The sequence below is a fragment of the Aethalodelphis obliquidens genome, unplaced genomic scaffold, assembly GCF_003676395.1.
Source record: "Aethalodelphis obliquidens isolate GAN/ISIS:26980383/991018 unplaced genomic scaffold, ASM367639v1 scaffold15, whole genome shotgun sequence".
Classification (NCBI taxonomy): domain Eukaryota; kingdom Metazoa; phylum Chordata; class Mammalia; order Artiodactyla; family Delphinidae; genus Aethalodelphis; species Aethalodelphis obliquidens.
In genome coordinates, this window is record NW_020837959.1 from 31,358,722 (window position 1) to 31,382,959 (window position 24,238).

General features: G+C 39.3%; 1 protein-coding gene across 3 annotated transcripts in view; it reads left to right on the forward strand.

Annotated features, from left to right (window-relative positions):
- KLF12 (KLF transcription factor 12) overlaps window positions 1-24,238 on the forward strand; it is a 454,868-nt gene that overhangs the window by 353,872 nt on the left and 76,758 nt on the right. For all 3 annotated transcript variants that reach the window (XM_027116076.1, XM_027116077.1, XM_027116078.1), the window contains one exon: window positions 17,267-17,329. In XM_027116076.1, the coding sequence (XP_026971877.1) occupies window positions 17,267-17,329 (63 nt within the window). The remainder of the gene's footprint in view (window positions 1-17,266; window positions 17,330-24,238) is intronic.

Below are 24,238 nucleotides of genomic sequence, written 5' to 3' on the forward strand. Positions count from 1 at the left end.
TTTTATCCATTCTTTTTTTAAAAAAAAAAATCACAATAGTTCTGTTTTACTGTTTGTTAATATGCAGTTTTTAGGCCTATATACTTTGTGTGGTATTGTTTAGTACATGTGTGGAATTATTTTTTCTAGGTTGGTTCTCATTTCTGCAGATTTTGCAGGGACTCTATAAAAACTCTTGCTTTCTTTTATTCAAAGCAAAAATAATGCTAAATAGTAAGGATGCATTTGTGAGCAGTTTCCAGACCCAGCCTATTTTGCATAACACCTGTATTTAATCAGGGACTACAAATTTAAGCAAACTGCTCTAATCATATTTTGTAAATTCAGTTTGTCTTGATTATTTAAAAGAGACTATCAGGATTGGTAGATTTAAATGTGGGTTAATTCTGTTTAATGGCTATTCGTGCTTCCACATTTTCTAATGAGATTGAGCGAAAATAGTCCCCCAAAATTTTGCAGAATTTTTAAAAGATCGTTTAACGTACAGACTTAAAATCATAATTTCACTTTTTGACAATGGCGTTATATGCATTATTCTCATGTTTGGCCAGACCACATGGGAAATTTAAGTACTATGAAAGCTCAATATAAAATTGTTTGAGGGCTTCCCTGGTGGCGCAGTGGTTGAGAGTCCGCCAGCCGATGCAGGGGACACGGGTTCGTGCCCTGGTCCGGGAAGATCCCACATGCCACGGAGTGGCTGGGCCCGTGAGCCATGGCCGCTGAGCCTGCGCGTCCAGAGCCTGTGTTCCGCAACGGGAGAGGCCACAACAGTGAGAGCCCCACATACTGCAAATAATAATAATAATAAAATAATAATAAAATAAAATTGTTTGAAATATATATATACATACACACACACACACACACACACATACATATATTAATTATATGTTGTTTTCCAAACAGCAACCAATTATCCAATCCTCTGACACCAGCAGTGTGTCCAACAATTCAGTTCAGTTCTGACACTAATTACCCACAGCTAGCAAAGACCCACAGGTCAAGGGCTCAGTCCTATAGGACTGCCCCACATTAGATGCCAGCCACATATGGGGGCCCCAGGCTTTCTGGTCAACTACAAATTTGAGGGTTCCTAAGATCCTCTCTCAAGCTCAAAAAGTCATTAGGATGATTCACAGAACTTAGAAAAGTGCTTTACTCATGATTACCAGTGTATTATAACAGATGCAACTCAGGAACAGTGACATGAAAGAGATGCAAAGGGCAGGGTATGAGGGAGAGGGTGTGGAGCTACCATGCCCCCTCCAGGCACACCACCCTGCTTACCCACTGTTGTGTTCACCAGCTTGGTAGCTCTCTGAATCCCATCATTTAGGGGCTTTTATGGCGGTTTCATTCCATAAGCATGATTGCTGAAATTGTTGGCCACTGGTGATTGAACTCAATCCCCAGCCCCTCTCCCCTCCATGGGGGTAGGTCTGAAAGTTCTCTCCCTCTAATCATTGCTTGGTCTTTCTGGTGACCAGCCCTCCTGCAGAAGCTACCTGGGAGCCTGACCCTGAGTCACCTCATTACCATAAACTCAGTTGTAGCCAAAAGGGGCTTCTGAGGAATAACAAGAGACACGCTATCACTTAGGAAATGGCAAGGGTTTTAGGAGCTCTGTGCAAGCACCTGGGGCAAAGACCAAATATATACCTTTTCTTATACCAGGTATATGTGGACCACTGTATGTATTATAAGCAATATTTTGAGGTTAGGTGGTCATTTAAAGAGTTCAGACTACTTCATGACTACTTATAAACGTAATTCTCAATTTCAAGCAACATTGGTAAACACGAAACTATAAGCAAGAAAATTTTGCAATATGTTCTACTATTTTAGCTGTTCTCCACTTGACATGTTTTAAAAAAAAATAGAGTTACTTCTTTGCTCATAAAATAAACAGAGTGGGACATTGTTTAAGAGTGTGGCGTGGAGTCTGTGTGGCTTGGACTTGAGTTTCAACACTGTTCTGTGACCCTGGGCTAGGTATATCACAGCTCTCTAAGCTTGCCTTTTCCTTACTACAAAGTGGGAATGATGATGTCTATGTCATGGGCTGCTGTGTGGAGAAGTGAAACTGTCCAGTAAAACTCTGACCACGTACCCAGTTCACGGTAAGCTGACTTTTAAGAAAACCTTTGTGTATGTGTCGCTGCTGTGTGTCAGGGACACTTTTTTTTCCATTGTGCTTTCTTCCTAACATACAGAATGATAGCTTCCCTTTTCTTAAGAGAAAAAGAAAACACAAATGACTTCTTTTGGTCCCAGCTGGCTATTCCAGCTGTTTCTCTTCTTTCATGGGAAAGCTTCTCAAACAGAAGTTGTTTTCCAATATTCTTTTATCCCCATTTTTTAAACTTTTTAAAATAAGCTTTATTTTTTTTACAGAAGTTTTATGTTCATGGCAAAATTGAGTGAAAAGAATGAGAGTTCCCGTATACTCCCTGTACCCCCAAGCTCCTCCGCTATTAACATCCCACACCAGAGTGGTACATTTGTTACAACTGATGAACCTATACTGATACATCATCATCACCCAAAGTCCATAGTTTACATTCATGCTTGCTGTTGTACATTCTATGGATTTTGACAAATGTATAATGATATGTTTCCCCCATTGTAGTATCATGCAGAATAATTTTACTGCCCTAAAATCGTCCGTGCTCTGCCTATTCATCCATCCCTCCCTACCCCCTGCAACCACTAATCCTTTTAGTGTCTCCATAGTTCTACCTTTTCCAGAATGTCATATTGTTGGAATCATACCATTTGTAGCCTTTTTAGTTTGGTTTCTTTCTCTTAGTAAGATGCACTTAAAGTTCATCCATGTGTTTTCATGGCTTGATAGTTCGTTTCTTATTAACACTGAATAATATTCCACAGTCTGGATGTACCACAGTTTATTTATCCACTCACCTACTAAAAGGCATCTTGATTGTTTCCAAGTTTTGGTAATTATCAATAAAGCTGCTATAAACAACAGTGTGCAGGTTTTTGTGTGGACATACGTTCTCTCTCTTTTTAAAAATTTTTATTGGAGTACAGTTGATTTACAAGGTTGTGTTAGTTTCTGCTGTACAGCAGAGTGAATCAGTTATACATACACATATATCTACTCTTTTTTACATTCATTTCCCATATAGGTCATTAGAGTATTGAGTGGAGTTCCCTGTGCTATACAGTAGGTCCTTATTAGTTATCTATTTTATATATAGTAGTGTGTATATGTCAATCCCAGTCTCCCAATTTAGCCCTCCCCCCATTACGCCCCTGGTAACCATAAGTTTGTTTCCTGTATCTGTGACTCTATTTCTGTTTTGTAAATAAATTCATTTTTACCATTTTTTTAGATTCCACATATAGGCAATATCATATGATATTTGTCTTTCTTGGTCTGATTTATTTCACTCATTATGACAATCTCTGGGTCCATCCATGTTGCTGCAAATGGGACCTAATTAAACTAAAAGCTTTTGTACAGCAAAGGAAGCCATAAATGAAACAAAAAGACAACCCACAGAATGGGAGAAAATATTTGCAAACGAAGCAATTGGCAAGGAATTAATCTCCAAAATATACAAACAGTTCATGCAGCTCAATATAATAAAAACAAACAATCCAATCAAAATATGGGCGGAAGATCTAAATAGACATTTCTCCAAAGAAGACACACAGGTGGCCAAAAAGCACATGAAAAGATACTCAACATCACTAATTACTAGAGAAATGCAAATCAAAACTACAATGAGGTATCACCTCACACCAGTCAGAATGGCCATCATCAAAAAAATCTACAATCAAAAAATGCTGGAGAGAGTGTGGAGAAAAGGCAACTCTCCTGCACTGTTGGTGGAAATGTAAATTGGTACGGCCACCATGGAGAACAGTCTGGAGGGCCCTTTAAAAACTAAAAATAGAGCTACCATATGATCCAGCAATCCCACTCCTGGGCATATATCCAGAGAAAACCATAATTCAAAAAGATACATGCACCCCAGTGTTCGTTGCAGTACTATTTACAATTGCCAAGACATGGAAGCAGCCTAAATGTCCATGGACAGAGGAATGGATAAAGAAGATGTGGTACACGTATACAATGGAATATTAGTCATAAAAAAGAATGAAATAATGCCATTTGCAGCAACATGGATGGACCTAGAGATTGTCATCCCCATTTTGAGGATTTAACGCTCTAGAGCCTGACGCTCATTCCTTCTGTAGCTTTCCCAAGAAAACTATTCTTAGGAGGGTTACCTGTTGACCATGTAATGGGCCTTTCCCATTTCCCACTCTCATTCCTTTTAGACAATTTGACAAAGTGGCTGTGTTTACTTCTCACAGGATCTTTTTATATTCGTTTTCCTCTTATCTGTCTTAGCCCTTCTAACTCCTTGATTCTTCCTTTTCCTCTTGCCCTCAGCCATAAGGTATCTCAGTCAGTGCCTCCGAACTCCTCTGCCTTTGTAGCTTTCCTTTAGAAATCTCACTTACTTTTTCAGCTACAGTTTTCTGCACTATGTTTATGAAAATCGGATCCATTCCTGCAAGTCTGCCCTCCAGCTGCCTAAAATTAAAACCATGTGTCCCACCATTCCTCTAGTCTCTCAGAACTCAAGTCTTGCCTCTGCCTTCCTTTATCTGGTGTCAACAGATCACGTGGCTACTTCTTGTTATCGCATCAATTCTTTTCTCCCTGTTCCCTCAGGACCTCTTTGGGTTTGACTTCTGTCCCTTTATATCTGAACGTTGCAACATATCCAGATTATCTTCATATTAGTCATCTGTGCACCACAGGCAGATGAATTCTTATGTGATACCCTTTCTCCTGTGAAATGAAATCTTCCATCAGTTTTGCACTTTCTAGGGAGAAAAATCCCAAAACATCTATCACCAGTCATCAAAGACATTCCACCTTCTGGGCTGCACTCCCTTGCATGAACTCCTGCTTCTGCCTAAGGTAACCGCATGCTTTTCTCCTCTCCCACCTCTTTTTGTTTGTTCCTCTTTTATCCTCATCTGCACACCTGCACGCCTGAGGGCTTCTTCACGCCTGCTCAGGAGATGGAGACTGGGAGACCCGACCCCATCTCATACCCTTAGCTTGAAGTGATTTTTCTCTCCACTGCCCTCTTGAAGTAATCAGTGCTTCCATTTTTTCAACATCTACTGTCCTGCGCCAACTCTTCTGTTTGGAGAACTGACGTTCTTAATCTTATATTATTATTTAACCTTTCTGAGGCGATTGTATACTCACCCAGTTGAACTAGTCTGTTTTTAAGGTCAGAGGCCATATCTTGGATTACTTTAATATCACCTAAATTGGTTGGCAGGCGCACAGTGCTTAATACACTTTAATCAGTTCTTTCTTCTTTATCCTTTTTTCAGTCACAGGAATGGTTGGGTGCTTCATAAGCAACCAGAACGACGATGTTGCGACCTGTGTCAAATTCAGAAATAACCAAAATAACGAAACTAGCTGTGCTTAGGTTTGCCTATTTTGTTAATATAATAATATCCCATAGATGTTTCTGCAGGAAAACTCTGTAACCTCTTGGATCAGTGCTACATGAAGCAGTGGAAAGAAAATACCAGTGGCTGACGGTGGGAGAGGAGGGAATGGTGAATGTGAATGCAATTAATGTAAATGATCGTGTTCAATCGTAGAAGGCCTGGTGCATTTTGGAAGTGCTTCTGTGGTGGGTGCATTGCTCTTTGTCTGATTCTGTCGGTAAGTGGGTGTGTGACATTTCATATATCCCTCGCCAGTCTCCACAATCACCTTTAGCCCTGTGGGTACTGATTGATGTGTTTGGCAGCTCTTGGCCTGCGATGCTAAGTTCTAAAATAATGTGTCTCTGCATAAGCCAGTAAGTCATTTCCTGGCTCTTTTGCCTTAAAGTCCTCCAAGCTTCTTGGCCTTCAGTTTTGGCAGTGAAAGGACAGCCTCTACAGCCGTCTACAGATCAGACTGCTCTCTGATTCAGTACTGAGTCCATCTCTTAGATACCATTCCTTTTGATTCATTTGGTGTCTACTTAAAGACAAATCAGGCTTTATACACACATACAAATCCATAAATCCATTTCTTTTAAGCACCTTATTAAAATAGAGATAGCAGTTACATTTAATTACCAGGTTGAAGTTTTTCTAGCATTTGAAGTTTTACTTTAAGGGAAATGTAAGCTACATTTTCTTCTTAGCAATTGCTTATCACCTTTGGGGTCTACTTTATGGCATTTTCATTATGCCTGTGAACCGAACGATGTAAAATTTTGTCCTACTCCAAGGAAAAATGGTGCAGCCCAGTGAGCTATAACCCCTTCTTGAGAGAACGCTGAATTGTAATAGGTCCAATTTGGGGTGACAGAATGCCCATATTACATACTTTAACTTTGCCTCTTTTTTTCAGCACAAATGAGGCATCATAAAATTAATGCAACCAGAGGCAGTAAAAGCGTTTGAAGTAATTCTTCCAATACTCCAATTTCTCCACAGAGCACACCAAATAAAAGGCATTAGCAGTGTGACTAATAGAATAACTACCAATCAAAATGTCTGTCAGTTCATGAAATTTTCAGCGCCATCCATACTAACAACTAAATCAAAGTATTTCAGTTCACATATTAAAAGTTGGGAGCCTTAACGCACCATATACTGAATGCTGAAGAATAATGTGTCAGACTTATGTAGATGCAAAATAAAGTAAAAAATTGAAGCAACTATCAGGGTAGCTCAGGTCAGAGCAGGCATGTGGAATCTATATTGCCTGGATAAATGTCAATTCCACAATATAGGTTGTTGCTCTGTAGACATGATCTAAATCCGCCCCATAGCATTATTTTTATTAACCTTTTATTTTTTTAATTATTAATTTTTATTATTTTTTTAAATTTATTTATTTTTGGCTGTGTTGAGTCTTCGTTCCTTCACACGGGCTTTCTCTTGTTGCGTGAGCGGGGGCTACTCTTGGTTGTGGTGCGCGAGCTTCTCCTTGTAGTGGCTTCTCTTGTTGCGGAGCACGGGCTCTAGGCCCGCGGGCTTCAGTAGTTGTGGCATGTCGGGTCAGTAGTTGTGGCTTGCGGACTCTAGAGCGCAGGCTCAGTAGTTGTGGTGCACGGGCTTAGTTGCTCCGCGGCATGTGGGATCTTCCCGGACCAGGGCTCGAACCCGTGTTCCCAGCATTGGTAGGCGGATTCTTAACCACCGCACACCAGGGAAGCCCTTGGTTAACCTTTTAAAATGACTTCATCTTCTTTTTCTTCTACTCCTTTCTACCACTTCTTAGCACACCTGTTATTAGTAATTCTCTACCCAAGGCATGGAAAAGATGATGGTGAAAGAATTAGAATTGTTGATTGATGAGTTTAATTACTAAAAAAAAAGTGTGAGAGAGAATGTACACCCACAGATATACTCATATTTATAAACTTATAAAATGCATGCTATCAACAATAACTGTTGAAAAGCATGAAATAAAACAGGGAAAAAGGAGTTCCTAGAAGATCTGTGTTGCTTATATTCTTATCCCAGCAAAGAAATAGCACTTTAAGAATGTTTTATTTTTAAGTAATTTTAGTCTTAAATAATTTTAATATTTAAAAGTTGCAAAAATACTATAGAGAGTTCACAGATCCCTTTCACTCAGCTTCTGTATGCTTTATATCTTAAATAATAATAGTACAATTGTCCAAACCAAAAAATTATTATTGGTTCAATACTATTAATTGAACTGTAGACCTCATTTAAATTTCACTAGTGTCTCCACAGTGTCCACTAATTTTCCACAAATTTCTCCAGAGATGAGGAAGTGATAGACACATCTGCTTTGGCATCCTGGCCCTGGATGGGTCCTGTGCTCAGACTGTGTTGGGCCTGGGCTGATGCAGGGTCCAAAGAACCCATCTCCTGTGGGACCCAGGAGACAACACCCAGGCCCATTCCATTTTCATTCACCTTCTCTTCCACTTTATATTTTATCATATAAATACATATTAAAAATAAATGCATATTAAATCTGTGTATAAAATTATTATGTACATTTACTTATTTACCTTTCCAGATTATTGCAAGAACAAATCTCAGGGAAAATAAAAAGGCTACTATTACTAATTCTCATCATCTCCTTCTCTTTAAAGATCAATATTTAATTGTATCAGATGTAGGGTCCAATACGGGGCATATGGTGGAGAGCTAAGGAGAAAATCGTTTCTGCTTCTCATTGAATGATTGCATCTGTATATAAATAACCACAAGCCTGATGAGAAGGATAAATGCAGAGAATAATGAGTCTGTAGTATGGACATGATGTAGGTTGGTGAGTCAGGGAAGGTGCCCTGAGAGGCGCTCTTTGAGCTGAGATCTGAGGATGAGTAAGAGTTAACCAGATGAAGGGGCGGAGGGCCTGTTGGGGCTTCTATAGAAAAGGAGGAACATAAGCAAAGGCACCAAAACTGAAAGGAGACCAGGGTGATGGGATCACAGAAAGCACAGATATTGTTGGAAAGTGAAGCTAGAGAGGTAGGCAGGGGCCCGATCGTGGGCATTTAGGCTGTGTTGAGATCTGGGTCTATTTGAAGAGCAATGAAAAGCCACTAAAGGGATAACAGAGTGAGGAAAAAACAGGTTTGCCTCTTAAAAAGATCACTATGGTGCTAGTGTAAAGCATGGATTGGGGGAGGAGGTTTAGGGAGTAGTGCTGGTAGGAGAGAAGAGTGGGTTAAAATAGGTTGATGGCTGTGGAAATGAAAAGTGTGTAGGATGTAGCAGACGGGCCTGAAAATGGGTTGGATGTGGGGAGAGAGGTTCAGTCAAGGATGATTCCTGGGCTGCTGGGTTCTTTCACGCTATTGTGGTTGGTGTCATTTACTGCCCAAGGTGATACTGAGGGAGAAACAGATTATTTGGGGCTTTTCTGGCATTGAGGGAAGGGTAGAGACGATCAAGTCTCTTAATCTTGGTCGTGAGATCACATGAGCCTAAACTGAGTCATGAAACTCCAACTTCCCATCCATATGTGGGAATCTCCAGGGTTCCCTGTTATTACATAATCTCCTGCCCCTCCAGACCTGCCAGCCCTTGGCACCCTGAACAATTTGTAGTTTTGCTATGGCTATTTCTACCCTTCCATGCCTCTTCATATCTTCGGATGCCCCTTTCCTCTTCCATAGCTGAAAACTTTTCCTTTAAAACTTACCGTATTTATAATCCAAGGAAAAGTCTTTTGTCTGCTCCAAAGCTTAATTCTGATGCCCTTTTTATCTGCTCCCATGGCTAGCTATCACACTGCACCCTGATGGCCAATCATTTGTCTAAACTCATGCCGTGCTGTACGCTTCCTGATGTCAGGAATCACATTTTAATGGATGTAATATCCTCTCCCCTAACACAGTTCACCATGCTTAAGAGCCTAGAAGTGTCTGGCATAATAGATGCTCAAGTAATATTTGAATTCATGAGTAAATACTAGGTATGCAATAAATGTTGCTTAAATTAAAAATATACATGAAGTAATTATACCCCAATAAAGATGTTAAATATATATATATATATATATATATATATATATATATATATATATATACATGAAGTATATACATTGCTTTGTCCAGTAGAGGAAAGATTGATATTGTCCCACAACTGACTGTCCCAATTACTGATTCCTTTTCACACATTCATTTATTGATCTGTGTTCTACGCCTGCCTTAACATTCTAGCTCATCTTTCCCCAATTTTTCTAAGAAACTCTCCCTTCCAGGCATATCTTTTTATTCACCTCACACCTTCAATTCACGTTTCTCTTCCTGGAGTATCTTGCTACCGTCATTCACTTCTGACGATGAAATTTTTACTTTTCCTTCATGCCCAGCTTAAAGGTCTTCTCCTCAAAACCTTCTCTGTTACTTTACAGTTTGAATTAATTCTAACCTCTTCTTCCCTCCAATAAAACTTGAAATCCCTTTTAATTTTCCTACCCTATTTTATGGTAGTTGCTCCCTCTTTATTTCACCTAGACTGCAAGCTGCCTGAGGGCAGAGATTCTGTCTTAGCCCACAATGCAAGACTTCATGGGTAGTAGCTGTTAAGGAAAATGTGTTGGATTTAGTTAATATTGATCAATTATTGAAGCTCTAGGTGCTCTGGAGGTGCTCAGTAAAATAGCTCAGATTTGTAAATCTAAAATATTTTATCCTTTTTCTGCATCTCATTGCTTAACAAGTATTTATTATATGCCTACTCTGTATTATGCATTTTGCTAAGCTCTGAGGATGCAGTGGTGACTTAGACATAGCCATTGCCACCCATCCTAGAAGTTCTGGTCTAGTAGGGCTAATGCTCCAACAGTTATTTATTGGGTGCCCACTTTGTGGCAGGTAAAGGAGTTAATGACAGTGAGTGAAAAGAGAAAAGCTCCCTTGTCCCCTTAGAGCATATCATCTACTTGGAGAGGCAGACAAAATAAACTAAACGTACAAACAACTGTAATCTTTAGTTAATGTGTGCTAAGTATCCTGGGCTGTGAGACCTTGGAGCAAGTTGGCCTAGACCTAGAGGTTTGGGATGGCTTCTTAGAGTTGAGCATTCCCTAACCAGGGGACAAGGGAAGAAGGAGAATCTTCAGTGTCACTGCCACAGAGAGAGCAAGTGAGGAGGCTGGGAGATGAACCTGGCATTAATTAATGTGACGTAATTATACCAACCAAATGTTCCCTTTTTAGAATTTCTCATTCTGTTGATGTGTAGCAGAAATACATGTTTTTCCTTTCAAAGCACTATATTTTTAACAAAATTTATACTGTTAAAGTTAACTGTGAAGAAATGATCACGTTAATTCTGTATGATGTTTAAATTCAGCCTACTCTTCTGAAAATAACAGCAATGGCTCTGCATAGAGAGAATTAAATATAACGGGAGGGAAAAAGAACTCTTAGAAAATATATGGCATCCCTAATGGTCATCTAATCAGTGACTTGATGAAAACTGAGAATAAAAAGGGCCCACTTAGTTTAAATAAGTGTCATGCTTATGTTTTTATTTGGTCAAGTGTAGTGTGTGTGTGTGTGTGTGTGTGTGTGTGTGTGTGTGTGTGTGTGTGTTATGATAAAAACATCCAAACCAACCTGAATAATCATGAGAACTTGTATTCAGTACAACTGTGTGTAAGAAGGCAGCAATACCAAGAATTACTTTAAAATTATCTTTCATGTGGTTCTACGTAGGAAAATTCTGATTCTTAAGAATAATCGTGGAGTTAGAGATTAATCTTTGCTTCCCCAAATGGAGTAAACTGAGTTGTTAAAGTGTGTATTTTGTCAAATAATTGGATCAATTTATGGATGAGAGTACGGGCTACTCATTTTATTACATAACAGAAAAAAGTGGATTTAAGAATAGGAAATATGTATATATAATAATTTCTTATGATCTTGTAATGAAAATCTCTAATCTTACTAGATGAGTAATTTGTTACAATAAATATTTTATTGGTCTTTGAAATAATAACTTATTCTGATTTTTCTCACTTAAGCAGCCTCTCTAACATATGGGGCATGAGAGCATGAAACGGCTCAAATATTATTTCAGGGTTGCAACTGGGTGAATGATGCTGCCAGTTTTGAGCCTGGGAAGATAAGAAAAGGAACACGTTTTATTTTTTAAGGGAAAGGTTGGTCGGGGCTGAAAACCCTAAGTCTGGTGTTGATATGGGGCTAGGGCTGGAGATAGAAATCTGGGAGTCATTGTTATATGGGTGGTATCTAAGGCCTGTGGGTGGGACGAAATCATCAAGGGGGTGAGGGGAGCTATTTTGGAGACTCCTTTATCCAGGGAGTGAGCTGAAACAGGGCAGAGAAAGGTCATGGGAAAATGATCCCCAGGCCATACCAATATTTAGAGCTCAGAAGAATGAGAGGAAGAGGCTTAGGCAAAGGGAAAAAAAAAGAGTAAGAAGGCTGGAAATATGTCACTGATGCCGAGTAGAGAAAGTTTTTCAAGGATGGAGTGATCAGTTCTGTGAGTCACTGTGGAGAATTTGAGAAGATAAGGACTGAGACTTAACCAGTAGATTTGAAAACATGGAGGCCATTGATGACCGTGACATCGATGGTTTCATCAGATACGTGTGGTCCCAAACTGGATTGGTTTGGGTTCTAGAAAAAATGGGAAGTGAGGAGGTAGATTCATTTTACCATCAAAAACTTACATGTGTTATACATTATGTGTTGAAATGGTAACACAAATAATGCGGAATTTTCATGAAGAGTTAAAGGGAGAACAAAGTATATGACTGTGACTCTATTTCTGGTGAGTCCCCGAAGGCTTAATATTTAGCCCGGTGCCAATTTTAGGCCAGGAAAACCAGTACATTCACTTTGCATCTATTTATACTATAGAATGTTCGGTTGGGCTCCAATAAATGCTAAGTCTTGTTAAGGCCCCTGGTGCTAATTCACTTTATTGCATCCTCTGGGGTAGTGGGGAGGGAATATACATGAGTTTATAAGTATTGGTTGATAATCTGCAGGAAGACAGGTCAGACATACCTGTGTCCAAGTTCTGAGTTTGCTTTTCTCCGTGCAACTCTGGCAACTTATCTAACTCTTCTAAACCTATTTTTCTCAAAGGTAAAATGTGGATACTAATGATATGAGGAGAAAATATGGTAATGTAGCTAAAGAACTAAGCATGGTGTCTGGCACCGAGTAAAGGCTTAGTAATGGGGATGACTTTATTCCTATGATTACTGACTTGAATGGGATACAGCTGAAATACTATCCAATTTAGTAAACGGAAGATAGGTCTTCTAATAAAGAAGACAAAATGAGGTGCCAGAGAGGAAGTCATACCTTAGAAACCAGAGTATTTGGTTCATGTTACTCTATGGGTGTTTATTTCTCTTTGCTATTTCCTCGCCTTCAGTGAAGTCATATAAGCATAGTAGTCGAGACTGCAGGCTCTGTAGAGCACATTTATCTCAACCCCCTGGAATTAACTTGATATTCCAGTTCCATCTTCCCATCCTTTCCAATCCAATCGGCACTGCTAATAATAGCTAGCATGTATTAACTGCTTCCTGTGTACCAAGCACTGTTCCAAACACTTTAAAACTATGAACTCATTTAAATCTCACAGACCTAGGAGGTGGCCACTCTCATTGCCTCCATTTGTGCAGAAATGAGAAAACAGAAGGGCAGACAGGTTAAGTAACTTGCCCTAAGATGACACTGTTGGTAAATGGTGGAGCCGGAATTCAATCCCAGGCAGCTACACAGTTTGTACTCTTTACCACTTCATCCTGATTCCACTGGGGGCTATAAGATTGGATTTAAATTGTCACAGCTTTTCTGCGATGGGGATAGTAAAAAGGTAGGATGGGTGCCCTTCCCGGCAGTTCATCCGTGATCAATAATTTGCGTTGGGGATGGAAATTTCACATCCCACCGCCGGCCACCAGCCATTCGGGTAGGTTCAGGAAAACATTGAAAAAGAACAGACCGATCATATTCTCTTGATTAACTATAAATGTTAGTCATTAAAATACAAGATTTGAGGGTCGGGTCCTTTAGTGCTTATACCGAAAGAAGGAAGAATCACTTTTGTATGAAGGTATCTAAAAAGTTCTCACATGCTAAGCAAAAAAGCTAAATTAAGCCTTGTGTTGGGTAAAATTATAAACATGCTGTCTGCCTCAGATGAGTAAGTGTATATAAATAGAACAGTTGGTGTACATGACCTTAATGTTATAGCTTCCTTTTTTCTGTGTAATGTAAATTACCAAATGCAAGCATTTCCATCTGACCTAAACTGTCAGTCTCCGAAGAGCACACTGTAGGATTGAATACATGTTATACAACAACAAAGATTGCCCTTTTCTTCAGCCTGGTGATTTTTTTTTTCTTTCCATATCCAGCGGTTAGTACTAAGGCCTGAAACCCTTACTTACAGAACAAAGTGGCTTAGCAGTAATCAAGCCTGTGTGAGGCTAAGAGAAGAATAATGAACATTCCCTGCAAGCTTCCTGCCTAGATGCAGGTGCAGGAATCAGGAGGCCATGAATAATGCATGACATGCAGATTAGATGGTAGTTTCTCCTACTGGGGTTTTGACTTTGCTACCTGCCTAGCTGCTATATGTGGAAAGAAGGTAGAGAAGGCAAAAAGTGTCACAATTTAAAGACAGAGCTCATAGAAACACTGCATATTCTTTTGCAGAAATGAAATTGGGGAGTAGCTGAAATGCAAACCTTTACGGTCTACCCTTTACGGTCTACTTTATCAGATAAAGTAAGCTCCAGGTTATCAATTTACTCGCTTTGGGAAGGGAAAAAACCTTTCTTGTTTTACCATTTCAAGAAACCTTATAATTATTTGGTCTTACATACACAATCAGGAATTCTTTGAAGACTGTTAAAACAGTTCAGAAATTATCAACTTACAATATTTGATCTATGGATCAATGAAGTTTTGCTAAAAGATACAATTACTTAGAGAATATTGTAATTATACGTTAAACAGACCCATTTTTTCCCACTGATGTATGCAGTGAGAAGCATCGGTACTTTTATATCATCAAACTTCACCTGGTGGAATTATCATGATGACTAGAAATAGGGTTAAGGTGGAAGCAACATGACGTAAACATTTAAAGGATGCAGAGTGAATTAAAGAACTGTGAGTATGTGGTCTATTACTCCTGCATATTTTATTTAGGCAGTAGGATTCTGACACCCCAGGGGGTATGCAGGCAAGGTTCACGAGGATTTCCTGCATTTTCCCTTAGGTCAGGGAACTTTAACTGGAGAGACAGTTTTGGGCTCACAATTCCATTTTGATGACTGTGTTTCAAACAGACTGAAAGAAAAAAGAAAGCAAAAAGAATGAGACTTGCTACCTTGTGTATAATTCTTACGCATTTTTATTGGGTGTTTGTTCTCTCTCTCCCCAAACTGGGGCACTGGAATATGAGCTGGCTTTCATTTCTAGCTGAGTCTGTCATTTCCGATAGGCCCCCCTGTGGCCGGATGCCAAGACCAACAGGTGATCCTTGTAGCTGCAAAACAGCAGGAAGTGGGCCGTGCTTGAAAGAGACAGTTCACCAGAGGGGCTGTCTGGCCTCTCTCCATCTTTCTGCATCATCAACAACCCCTCCCCCATACAAAGCAGAAAATCTGTGCTGAGCGGCTCAGCTGCAGAATCCATTGAGAAGTGCTGTGAGGAAAAGAATGTTAATAAGGGATGTTGGAAGAAATAAGCCTTCTGAGTGCAAAGTGCAGCCTGGCTCTGGGTTTACGGAAAGACTGCATTTGGCCCTTCTGAGGGGCTAGAACTGTACTGTCTGGTTTTTTTTTTGTTTTGGGGGTTTTTTTTTGCAGTATGCGGGCCTCTCACTGTTGTGGCCTCTCCCGTTGCGGAGCACAGGCTCCGGACGCGCAGGCTCAGCGGCCATGGCTCACGGGCCCAGCCGCTCCGCGGCATGTGGGATCTTCCCGGTCCGGGACACGAACCCGTGTCCCCTGCATCGGCAGGCGGACTCTCAACCACTGAGCCACCAGGGAAGCCCTGTACTGTCCGTTTTGAAATGATTCTCACTCGCTGAACAACTATGGAGAACTGGGATTCTAATCAACCTTGGGGCTCTTGGTTCTAAGTGGACTTTAAGACCAATTTAAAATCCCCATTTTGTTTCTTGTCTTGTAAATAGAATAATGTCTGAGACATAAAGAGTAAAGATAACACAAGCTTAACGACTGCCTAGATCTCACAGGTACCTAGTAAAGAAAGATGGGTACTTTACTAGGAAGCAGGAAGGTGTCCACAAGGACAGGAAGTAGAGCAAATTGTGCTGCCAGTAAGTGACCCACAAAGAGGTGGAGGTTCACGGAGTTTCAGCAGCTAGCTCCTGATTGGAAGATATTAGCAGTTCCTAGAAATTTCAACTATTTCCAGTGGATGACTCCAACCCCGGAAGCTTGTAAAACAATATAGTCTTTACTATCTTTTCCCCATAATTTAGCTAAAGGTTTGAAATGACTGTTTTCTTTAAAGCCTGGCTGGAGAGTATCACATCTAGAAGACCTTCCTCCTAGAAATAACTATTCACCTTTCCTTTCTCCTCCATTCCCACAGATTCTGTGCCTGGACATTTGGATGAAGTTATTGTAGGGGAGGAAAAAAATTTTTTTTCCTCCACCCTCTCCTTATTTAGGGTCTGGGGGCCTGCAAATTAAACTGACAAAAGATAGATTAGCAAGAGGAAAAACATCCAAAGTTTATTTACACATAAAACATGTGTGCATACATGCATGCAGGAATACTCAGTGGTGAGCAACTCAAAGGGGTGGTTAAAATTTGAAGCTTATATACCATTTTAACAAAGGGTAATAAATTGTAGAGAAGTGCCTTGTCAAAAGAAAAGGGGGTCTGGACGTTTAGGGGGGGCTAAATTTTAGGAAGGTGACTAGGAAATGTATGGGGGAAACTAATGGTAAATAAGGGTTGTTTATGCCAGCTCATCTCAATACCATTTTTGGTGATAAGAGTTGTACATTGTACTCTGCTTCCTGGTATGGGGCGGGGGGGGGGGGGGGGCAGGGAACGCCTTTAAAAATGAAAATTTCCTTTACAAAAGGGAAATGTATGCCCTGCTTTTAGGCATATAAAGGGAAGGTAGAGAGTTCCTCCTCCTGTTTGTGTTTGTGGTTGCCTTCAAATGAAAATAATCCTTATGCCTCAGTAGCGTGTTTTGGGGTGGCGTATACTGATCCCCTTCATTATCTTGCTTTTCAGGGCTTTAAATCTGGAAGTTGACTGAGGGAGTGTATACTTAGACTGTCTCTTCGTGTCCTTCTTATGGAAACAAGTAGCAGAAAGGGCTCACTGAGGGCCAGCACCAGACCTTACATTACCTTTATGCACTCCTAAACCTGGCAAGGATTAGGTAGGCAGCAGTAACTTTTTGTTGGACTGAATGAATGAATCAACTTAGTAAAACTGGTCCTACCTTTGGGGGGTCTTCACAGTGAACATTGTGACAAACACTTTGTATGTTAAAAGTGGTGCAGAAGGAAAGAGAGAGACTGACTGCTGGTCTGTAGGCATAGGAACTTAACTGCATCCATTTACTAAAAGGTGCTCAAGTTCTGGGGCATTTTATATTCAGCAAATCTAAAAGAGATCATTTATAAGCCAGATCACTTTTTATTTGTTCATTTATAATCAGGAAAATGCTTTTTCAATGACTGGATTACTCTCATCTCTTACAGGGTACATCCGTCCCCAGTATCAAGGGTCCGGGGAAATCGAATGAATAATCAGAAGTTTGCTTGGTGAGTATAGAGTCTATGTGATGAGAATTTATAAGTCTTATGGGAATTTTTAATAGGACTGTGTTAAAAGAGAATTATTCCTGCTTTCTCTGTAGAGAATACATTTCTACTGACTGAACTACATTATTTCCCTTTCCTTTGGAAAATTCTAAACAAACACGAATAGAGTTCCTTTCCAGCCAAATCGTCTTCACTCACCAAAAACTGAGTGCAACATTTTTTTCCTAACAGATATGGCATATTTCCAAGGGTTATCAACTGTTACATTTTTAAAGAATGTTTTCCATTTTTAGAAGACACTCACTTTTTTAGTAAGATTTAGACAACAACTCGGATTTTTCTCAGGTACCAGCTTCTACTTCTCATGAAGATTTTCATAGTAAATTAATCTATTAAATTAATTATGATGACTACTGTTTAGATGCCCTTTTTATGACCTTAGCCTTAAATATCGAGGGATTTGTTTTTTAATTTGGGGAATACAAAGATCTTCTTTCACTGACTAGTTCTTTTTTTTTAAAAAAAACATCATTATTGGAGTATAATTGCTTTACAATGGTGTGTTAGTTTCTGCTTTATAACAAAGTGAATCAGCTATACACATACATATATCTCCTCCCTCTTGCGTCTCCCTCCCACCCTGCGTATCCTACCCCTTTTGGTGGACTGACTAGTTCTTGAACAAAAATAGAGATGGAACTTATCAGATATGACCTGAAGAGTTATTTCAACCACAGAACATTGATTACTGATTGCTTAAAGAGGGAATGTAAAGTGTTTCACAAATGTTTCATATGAAACAAACGAACAAAAGTCAATGTAGATTTAAAATCTATATTTGTTTACGTTACTCCATTCTCCAAAATTAACCTTTCCACACATAGTGTATCTTCAAAAAAAGGAAGGAAGGAGCAAAGGAAGGGAGGGAGAGAAGTAGGGAAAAGAAAAAAGAAAAAGAAAGAACTGATCTGTGTACTGTTTTGCTTCAAAGGTGAATGGACATTCACAGATCTCCATTCTTTTACTTCATTGAATTGCGCTTAGAATGGGATTTTGATTAAAAACTATGGCATTTTTTTAAATTTTAGGTATGGGAAGATGATTACCAAAGATTGAGCTTCCAAATTAATTTTACTCCTAAATCAGGATTATTTTTAGACACAAAATAATGATTCTTTGAATTTGAATAGTGCCTAATCAGCTTGCCTCCCTTCCCCCATTAAATCTAATTAACCCTCACAGTAGCTTGGTAATGTTAAATATTATGCTTTTCTTTTTCACAGAGTGGGAAATGGAGTACAGAGGAAACAGCCATTTGCTTACACACTCCCTAAAAACTGGGGCATCCCTCATGGTTTCTCACAGTCACTAAAGCATACCATTCCCTGTCAAACCTGGAAAGCTGAGAGGATAATAATGCTGATTGCCATTACATAAAAGGAAAGGGAGAAATCAGGCCCTTTTTTAACTTCATGGAACTGATATTCCTTCTTAGTCCAAAGCATATTGTGCTAAAGAAACTTTATTACAAATAGAGAATAGGAGCTGTTCAAGTGAGTGACATAAGCTAATGGGTAGAGTACCACGTTGTCAGGTATGAAATCCAGTTTCTACACCTTATTTCTCAGTGGCTAAATGTGGAACACCGAGTACATAACACATTTTCTTTCCTTCACTTTTCCTTTCTGGAGTATTAGAATAACAGTAACTTGTTCCTACATAATTCATAGCACAGTATTTGGTTAGTAAGTTTAAACCACTTTTATCTCCAGAGAAATAATCCATGAAAAACAAACGGGATCTTTACTACTAGGCTTGAGAAAATTCAACATTTATTTATTCAGCAACATTTATTTACACTCTCAGGCACTAGATTACAAAGATAAATAAAATATGCTTTCTGTCTCTACGGGGCTCACTGTCTTGTAGGAGAGGGGCGTGTGTGATGCCTCACATATATAATATACAATATGACATCATACAAATAATATTTAATAAAATTTAATAATGCTCTAAGAGATACATTCATAGTATTATGTTCAGAGGAGAATGTTATCAGCTCTGTTTAAGGCTAGTTTGGAAGTGAGCAGTTGGGAAGGGGAAAAGTGTAGGGGAAGGAAGAGGATTGTCAGAAAACCTATCCCCAAGAAGAAGGTTTTTGAGTAAAGACCCAGAATTAATAGGAAAAGCAGAGGGTTGACACAGCACTTCCTTTATTGATTGAAATACATATACAAAGACCTGGAGACATTTCTAAATTATTTGGTCATGTGTTTAGTTAAAAATCCTATTGCATATGCTACCTTGAATTTTTTCTTACTTAAATACTGTGAGGCTGGTGTATGGAAATAAATCACGCAGCTAGGAAGGAGCCCAGTGAATCGCCCAGCATCTACATCTACTTAAGTGATAAACTCTCGCTCTTTCTTTGTGAAATATTGACTCTGAAAATCCAGAAGTTTTAAATACTCATGCTAGCCATGGATATGAAAGTGATAGTTGCTCTCCGCAGAATAGAAGTTTGGGATAGTTTATAGAATTAGATGGCAAGTTCACTAACTTGGTTCCGGCTTGAGTTAGATCCGCAGACATTATATGTGAGTGATGTTGGGTGCTTCTGTGAAGCCAGCAAGTGGTGCAATCAGTTAAAAAATATTGTTCATCACATAAAGCATTAAACCTCAGTAAAAGATGAAAAAGCTTGAACTTGTAAGTTATGCCTAGGAAATGCATGACAATTGGTTGTAAATGTCAACAGCTGTGGTTGAACTATCAAACCACTGTTTATTATTGAGTAAAGATGGCTTAAAATTGTAAGTAGTGTTTTTCTTTGCACAATGTCAGTACAAGAGGCGGCATCCATCCACTGGCCTCATTCCTGTGGCAGCATTTCCTTTGGAGCTGAAGAAAGGTGTGGAAAAGAATGTCTGTTCAAGACAAACAAACCTGCTGGAATGGAAAGAAAATGTGGTTAAAAAAATATACATAACCAGGAAGGAGCTGAAAGCACCAGACTGTAAAGGGTCCCATGACAGATGTTAGGATAGAGCCAGGTCTGTTATAACTATCTGCTAACTTTTAGGATTAAGAAATGGCAGTAAGAACCTCTTGCAAGATCTGTTAGCACCCCAGTAGAGAACACGAGATCACTGGACAACTCATTTAATATTCAGTTAATCAGAGGTAGCAATCCAGACCAGACATAAACTCTATTAGAATGGCTCTCCCCTTACTGCCATCCCGCTCTAGTAATATTTGTTGATTGGAGGATTGATGAAGCCTTTGAGGTTCAGCACATGAACTTCATTCTTTATGTCACGTGTCACAGCTCTCCTCTTTTACACCTTCCTTTGTCCAATGTGAACCTTTTCAAGAGCATTTGGTATTTTTTCTTACATATGATAATGACAGGAAAAAAAGATATTTTGCTCCATGGGGGGGCAAATGGGGCAAGTCTTATTAGAGAGTTGAATGTACAGATAGGCTTTTCTTCTTCACAGATCTTTTTGCTTGAAGCTCTTGTATTCTGATACCAAACCCACAGAGAGTGGCTGTTTCCAAGTCGTCTTTCAGCTCTTTTATTCCTAAAGCTATTCTAGAAATCTGGAACCTGTGTTTGGTGTGTAGGTTGAACCAGGACAGGGAGAGGCTTGGTGGGGAATATCTCTGAACTGAACGTCGAAGTTGATTTAAGGCTCCAAGCTTGCCAGGATCAGTGGGAGGATTCCAAAAACATACACGTAGTATATGCTCATTTATAGCTTTTCTTTCGTTCTTCTCTTTATTTCTCCTTCCAGCCTGCTCCAGTCCCAAAGTTTTCAAAGACTTGGGTGTATATGGTTGTTTGATGATGGTGTAGTCATGGTTGTACTATGCACCCAAAGCGTCCATGTAGGGCTATTATGTGACAGAGGTATGTGTCACGTAATAGACACTGTGGACTATTTATACGATAATGGAGAAAATTAGGCATTGTGAATAGGAATTGCCATTAGTAAAATAGGATTAATTTTCTCTAACCAACCGGCTGCTGCCACCACCAGTCTCAGTCATGATTCTTTTCTTACCAACATGCCTGAGATGTTACGTAGCTGTCTACAAAAGAAGCTCCAGTTTTAGTAGCCTATCCATGCAAATTGTGACACATTCTGGGTGTGAATCACATTTCACATTTGGAAGTGAAAAAATTCTGTGTCACCAATTTTGGGGAGGGCAGGAAGCGCCTTTGCACGCCTTGATGTTTTATTGTTTGATACGCTGTGCTGCAATGAACTTAAATATTTATATGCATAGAGTTGCAAATGTTAGATATGACTTCATTGAGACTTTTTGAAGGGTATAACCAGTATGGATTTTTGTCATAAAAATAAGGACATTCCTTCTTGCTTAAACTTTTTTGCCTTAATAGAGGAAGGTGCTCAAGTTGTTGATATTGGAAACCTTTCAGAAAGCTGAGGTGGAACTAACCCATGTTCTACACGTCCAAATGCAGTAGTTATCAACTGTGGGGCTGACAAGAAACTGTAAGCATTATCAAGTTCAGTTCAGCCTCTCACTTTTACAAACGTAGAAATGGAGGTCCAAAGACAGAAATGTGTTCCATGTCAGGTGTGGGCATAAAACCAGTTCACTACACTCCTGTCCAGTCAGCTTTCTGCTACGTGGCAGTTAGTTACCTGTGGGCAGAGCAAGAGAAATGCTAGAGATTAAATCAGATGGATGTTTAATTCATTACAAGCTAAGCAGAAGGCTTTTGTCTGGGAAATTCCCATGAGATTGATGTGACGGGGGAGAGAAAGCAGGAGGAGAGAGAGGCCTGATAAAGACATTGCTTTCCATTCCAATATGTAGCAGTTGCTCCCTGCCAAAATGTTTACTCATCATCCTGCAGATCCTTGCACGCTCATTATTTATAGATAATATTGACTATGTTATTTTAATTACCAGAGCATTTCACTGCTTCTTGTTTTTTTTTTTTTTTTTTGGTTTGTTTTTTTTTTTGCGGTATGCGGGCCTCTCACTGCTGTGGCCTCTCCCGTTGTGGAGCACAGGCTCCGGACGCGCAGGCTCAGCGGCCATGGTTCACGGGCCCAGCCGCTCCGCGGCATGTGGGATCTTCCCAGACAGGGGCACGAACCCGTGTCCCCTGCATCGGCAGGCGGACTCTCAACCACTGTGCCACCAGGGAAGCGCCTGCTTCTTGACTTATGGGGCAAAAATTATGATACTGTGTCTGAACTTTAATATGTGAAAATTCCAGTTCCCAGAGTGCCTGCCTGGCCTTCATTTTTTTTTTTCTTTTTAAATCCATACGTGTTGGCAAATAAATAACAGCAGGTTGCCTTTAGATTTAGTTTGGAAGCAGTCTCTCCAGTGTTTGATAACAGATTCAGAAAATGGGCCGTAGTTTATATAATCATAAACCGGTTTGCGAGTTCTCTGTATCCTGAATTACAATGAAAAGTACTTCCACAGTGTTGCCACATTTAAAATCCCTCCAAATCCATATCTTTTCTTATGTTATAATCCAGTGTCAGCTAGTAAATTCGTTACTTCCACCACCTCCTCAAGTTTAGCTTGGTGACAGTTATGTATAATTAAACTTATATGCTGTCTTTCAGATTGCCCTTCTTAACGACCTTTGGTCTAATTTTCTTCAATTCTCTATTACCCAGAATTTCAGCAAGAACGGTCGATAAAATTGTTTCACATTCCTGTAATATCAGCTGATTTTTGTGTCTAGTATTACTTCAATCACAATAAAGATGATTTGGGGAAAAAGTTAAAGTAAGTTATCTTCTACAATTATTTTCTAATTATGGGAGAATTAAGGCTATAAGATCATGCTGAGCTGAAAGGTCACCACTTCTGAGACATTTTTCTATTAAAAGTTCATTAGTAATTTGTTTTTACCAACCCGCTGCTCAGGACCATATTAGTGTCTTATTGGGCATGTCAATATATTCCTTGTTCTTTGTGACATCTTCTCAGTGCCGTAGCTAGGTGTGGTACTATTGTGTATTAAAACATCTCTGTTGTATTAACTAATTTTAGCATGACCAAGAAATATTAGTTCAGTATTCAAAAGGACTTGTTTGGAAAAATCTAAAAATACACAGAGACTTAGCAACATACTTATGTAATACAGGGGTCAAAGAAGAAATTTCAAGAGAAATTTAAAAATACTTTTAACTACAGTTGACCCTTGAACAAGCAGGGGTTAGGGGCACTGACCCTGTGTAGTTGAAAGTCTGTGTATAACTTGACAGTCAGCCCTCCGTATCCATGCTTCCCCATACACGGGTTCAACCAACCTCTGATCGTGTAGTACTGTAATACATACTTACTGAAAAAGATCTGCATATACGTGGACCCACACGGTTCAAACCTGTGTTGTTTAAGGGTCAGCGTAAATGAAAATGAAAACACAACTTATCAAACTTTGTAGGTTGCATCAAAAAGCAGTGTTTAGGAGGAGATTTATTGCACTGAAAGCATATGTTAGAAAAGAAGGATCTAAAGTCAGTAATCTTTTTTATTTTATTTTTTTATACAGCAGGTTCTTATTAGTCATCCATTTTATACATATTAGTGTATACATGTCAATCCCAATCTCCCAATTCATCACAGCACCACCCCCCGCCACTTTCCCCCCTTGGTGTCCATATGTTTGTTCTCTACGTCTGTGTCTCTATAAAATCAATAATCTTTAAGTTTTTACCTTAGGACACCAGAAAAAGAAGAGCAAATTAAATCCAAAGTAAGCAGAAAGAAAAAACAAAATGACTTGTTTGTAATTCTGGGATTTGTAGCATATTTTTTTCATATAATTGTTGTTTCTTAGCTTGGTTTTATATAGCTTAAGGGTATTTAAAATCCACACAATCAGGAATCATGATTTTACTGGGA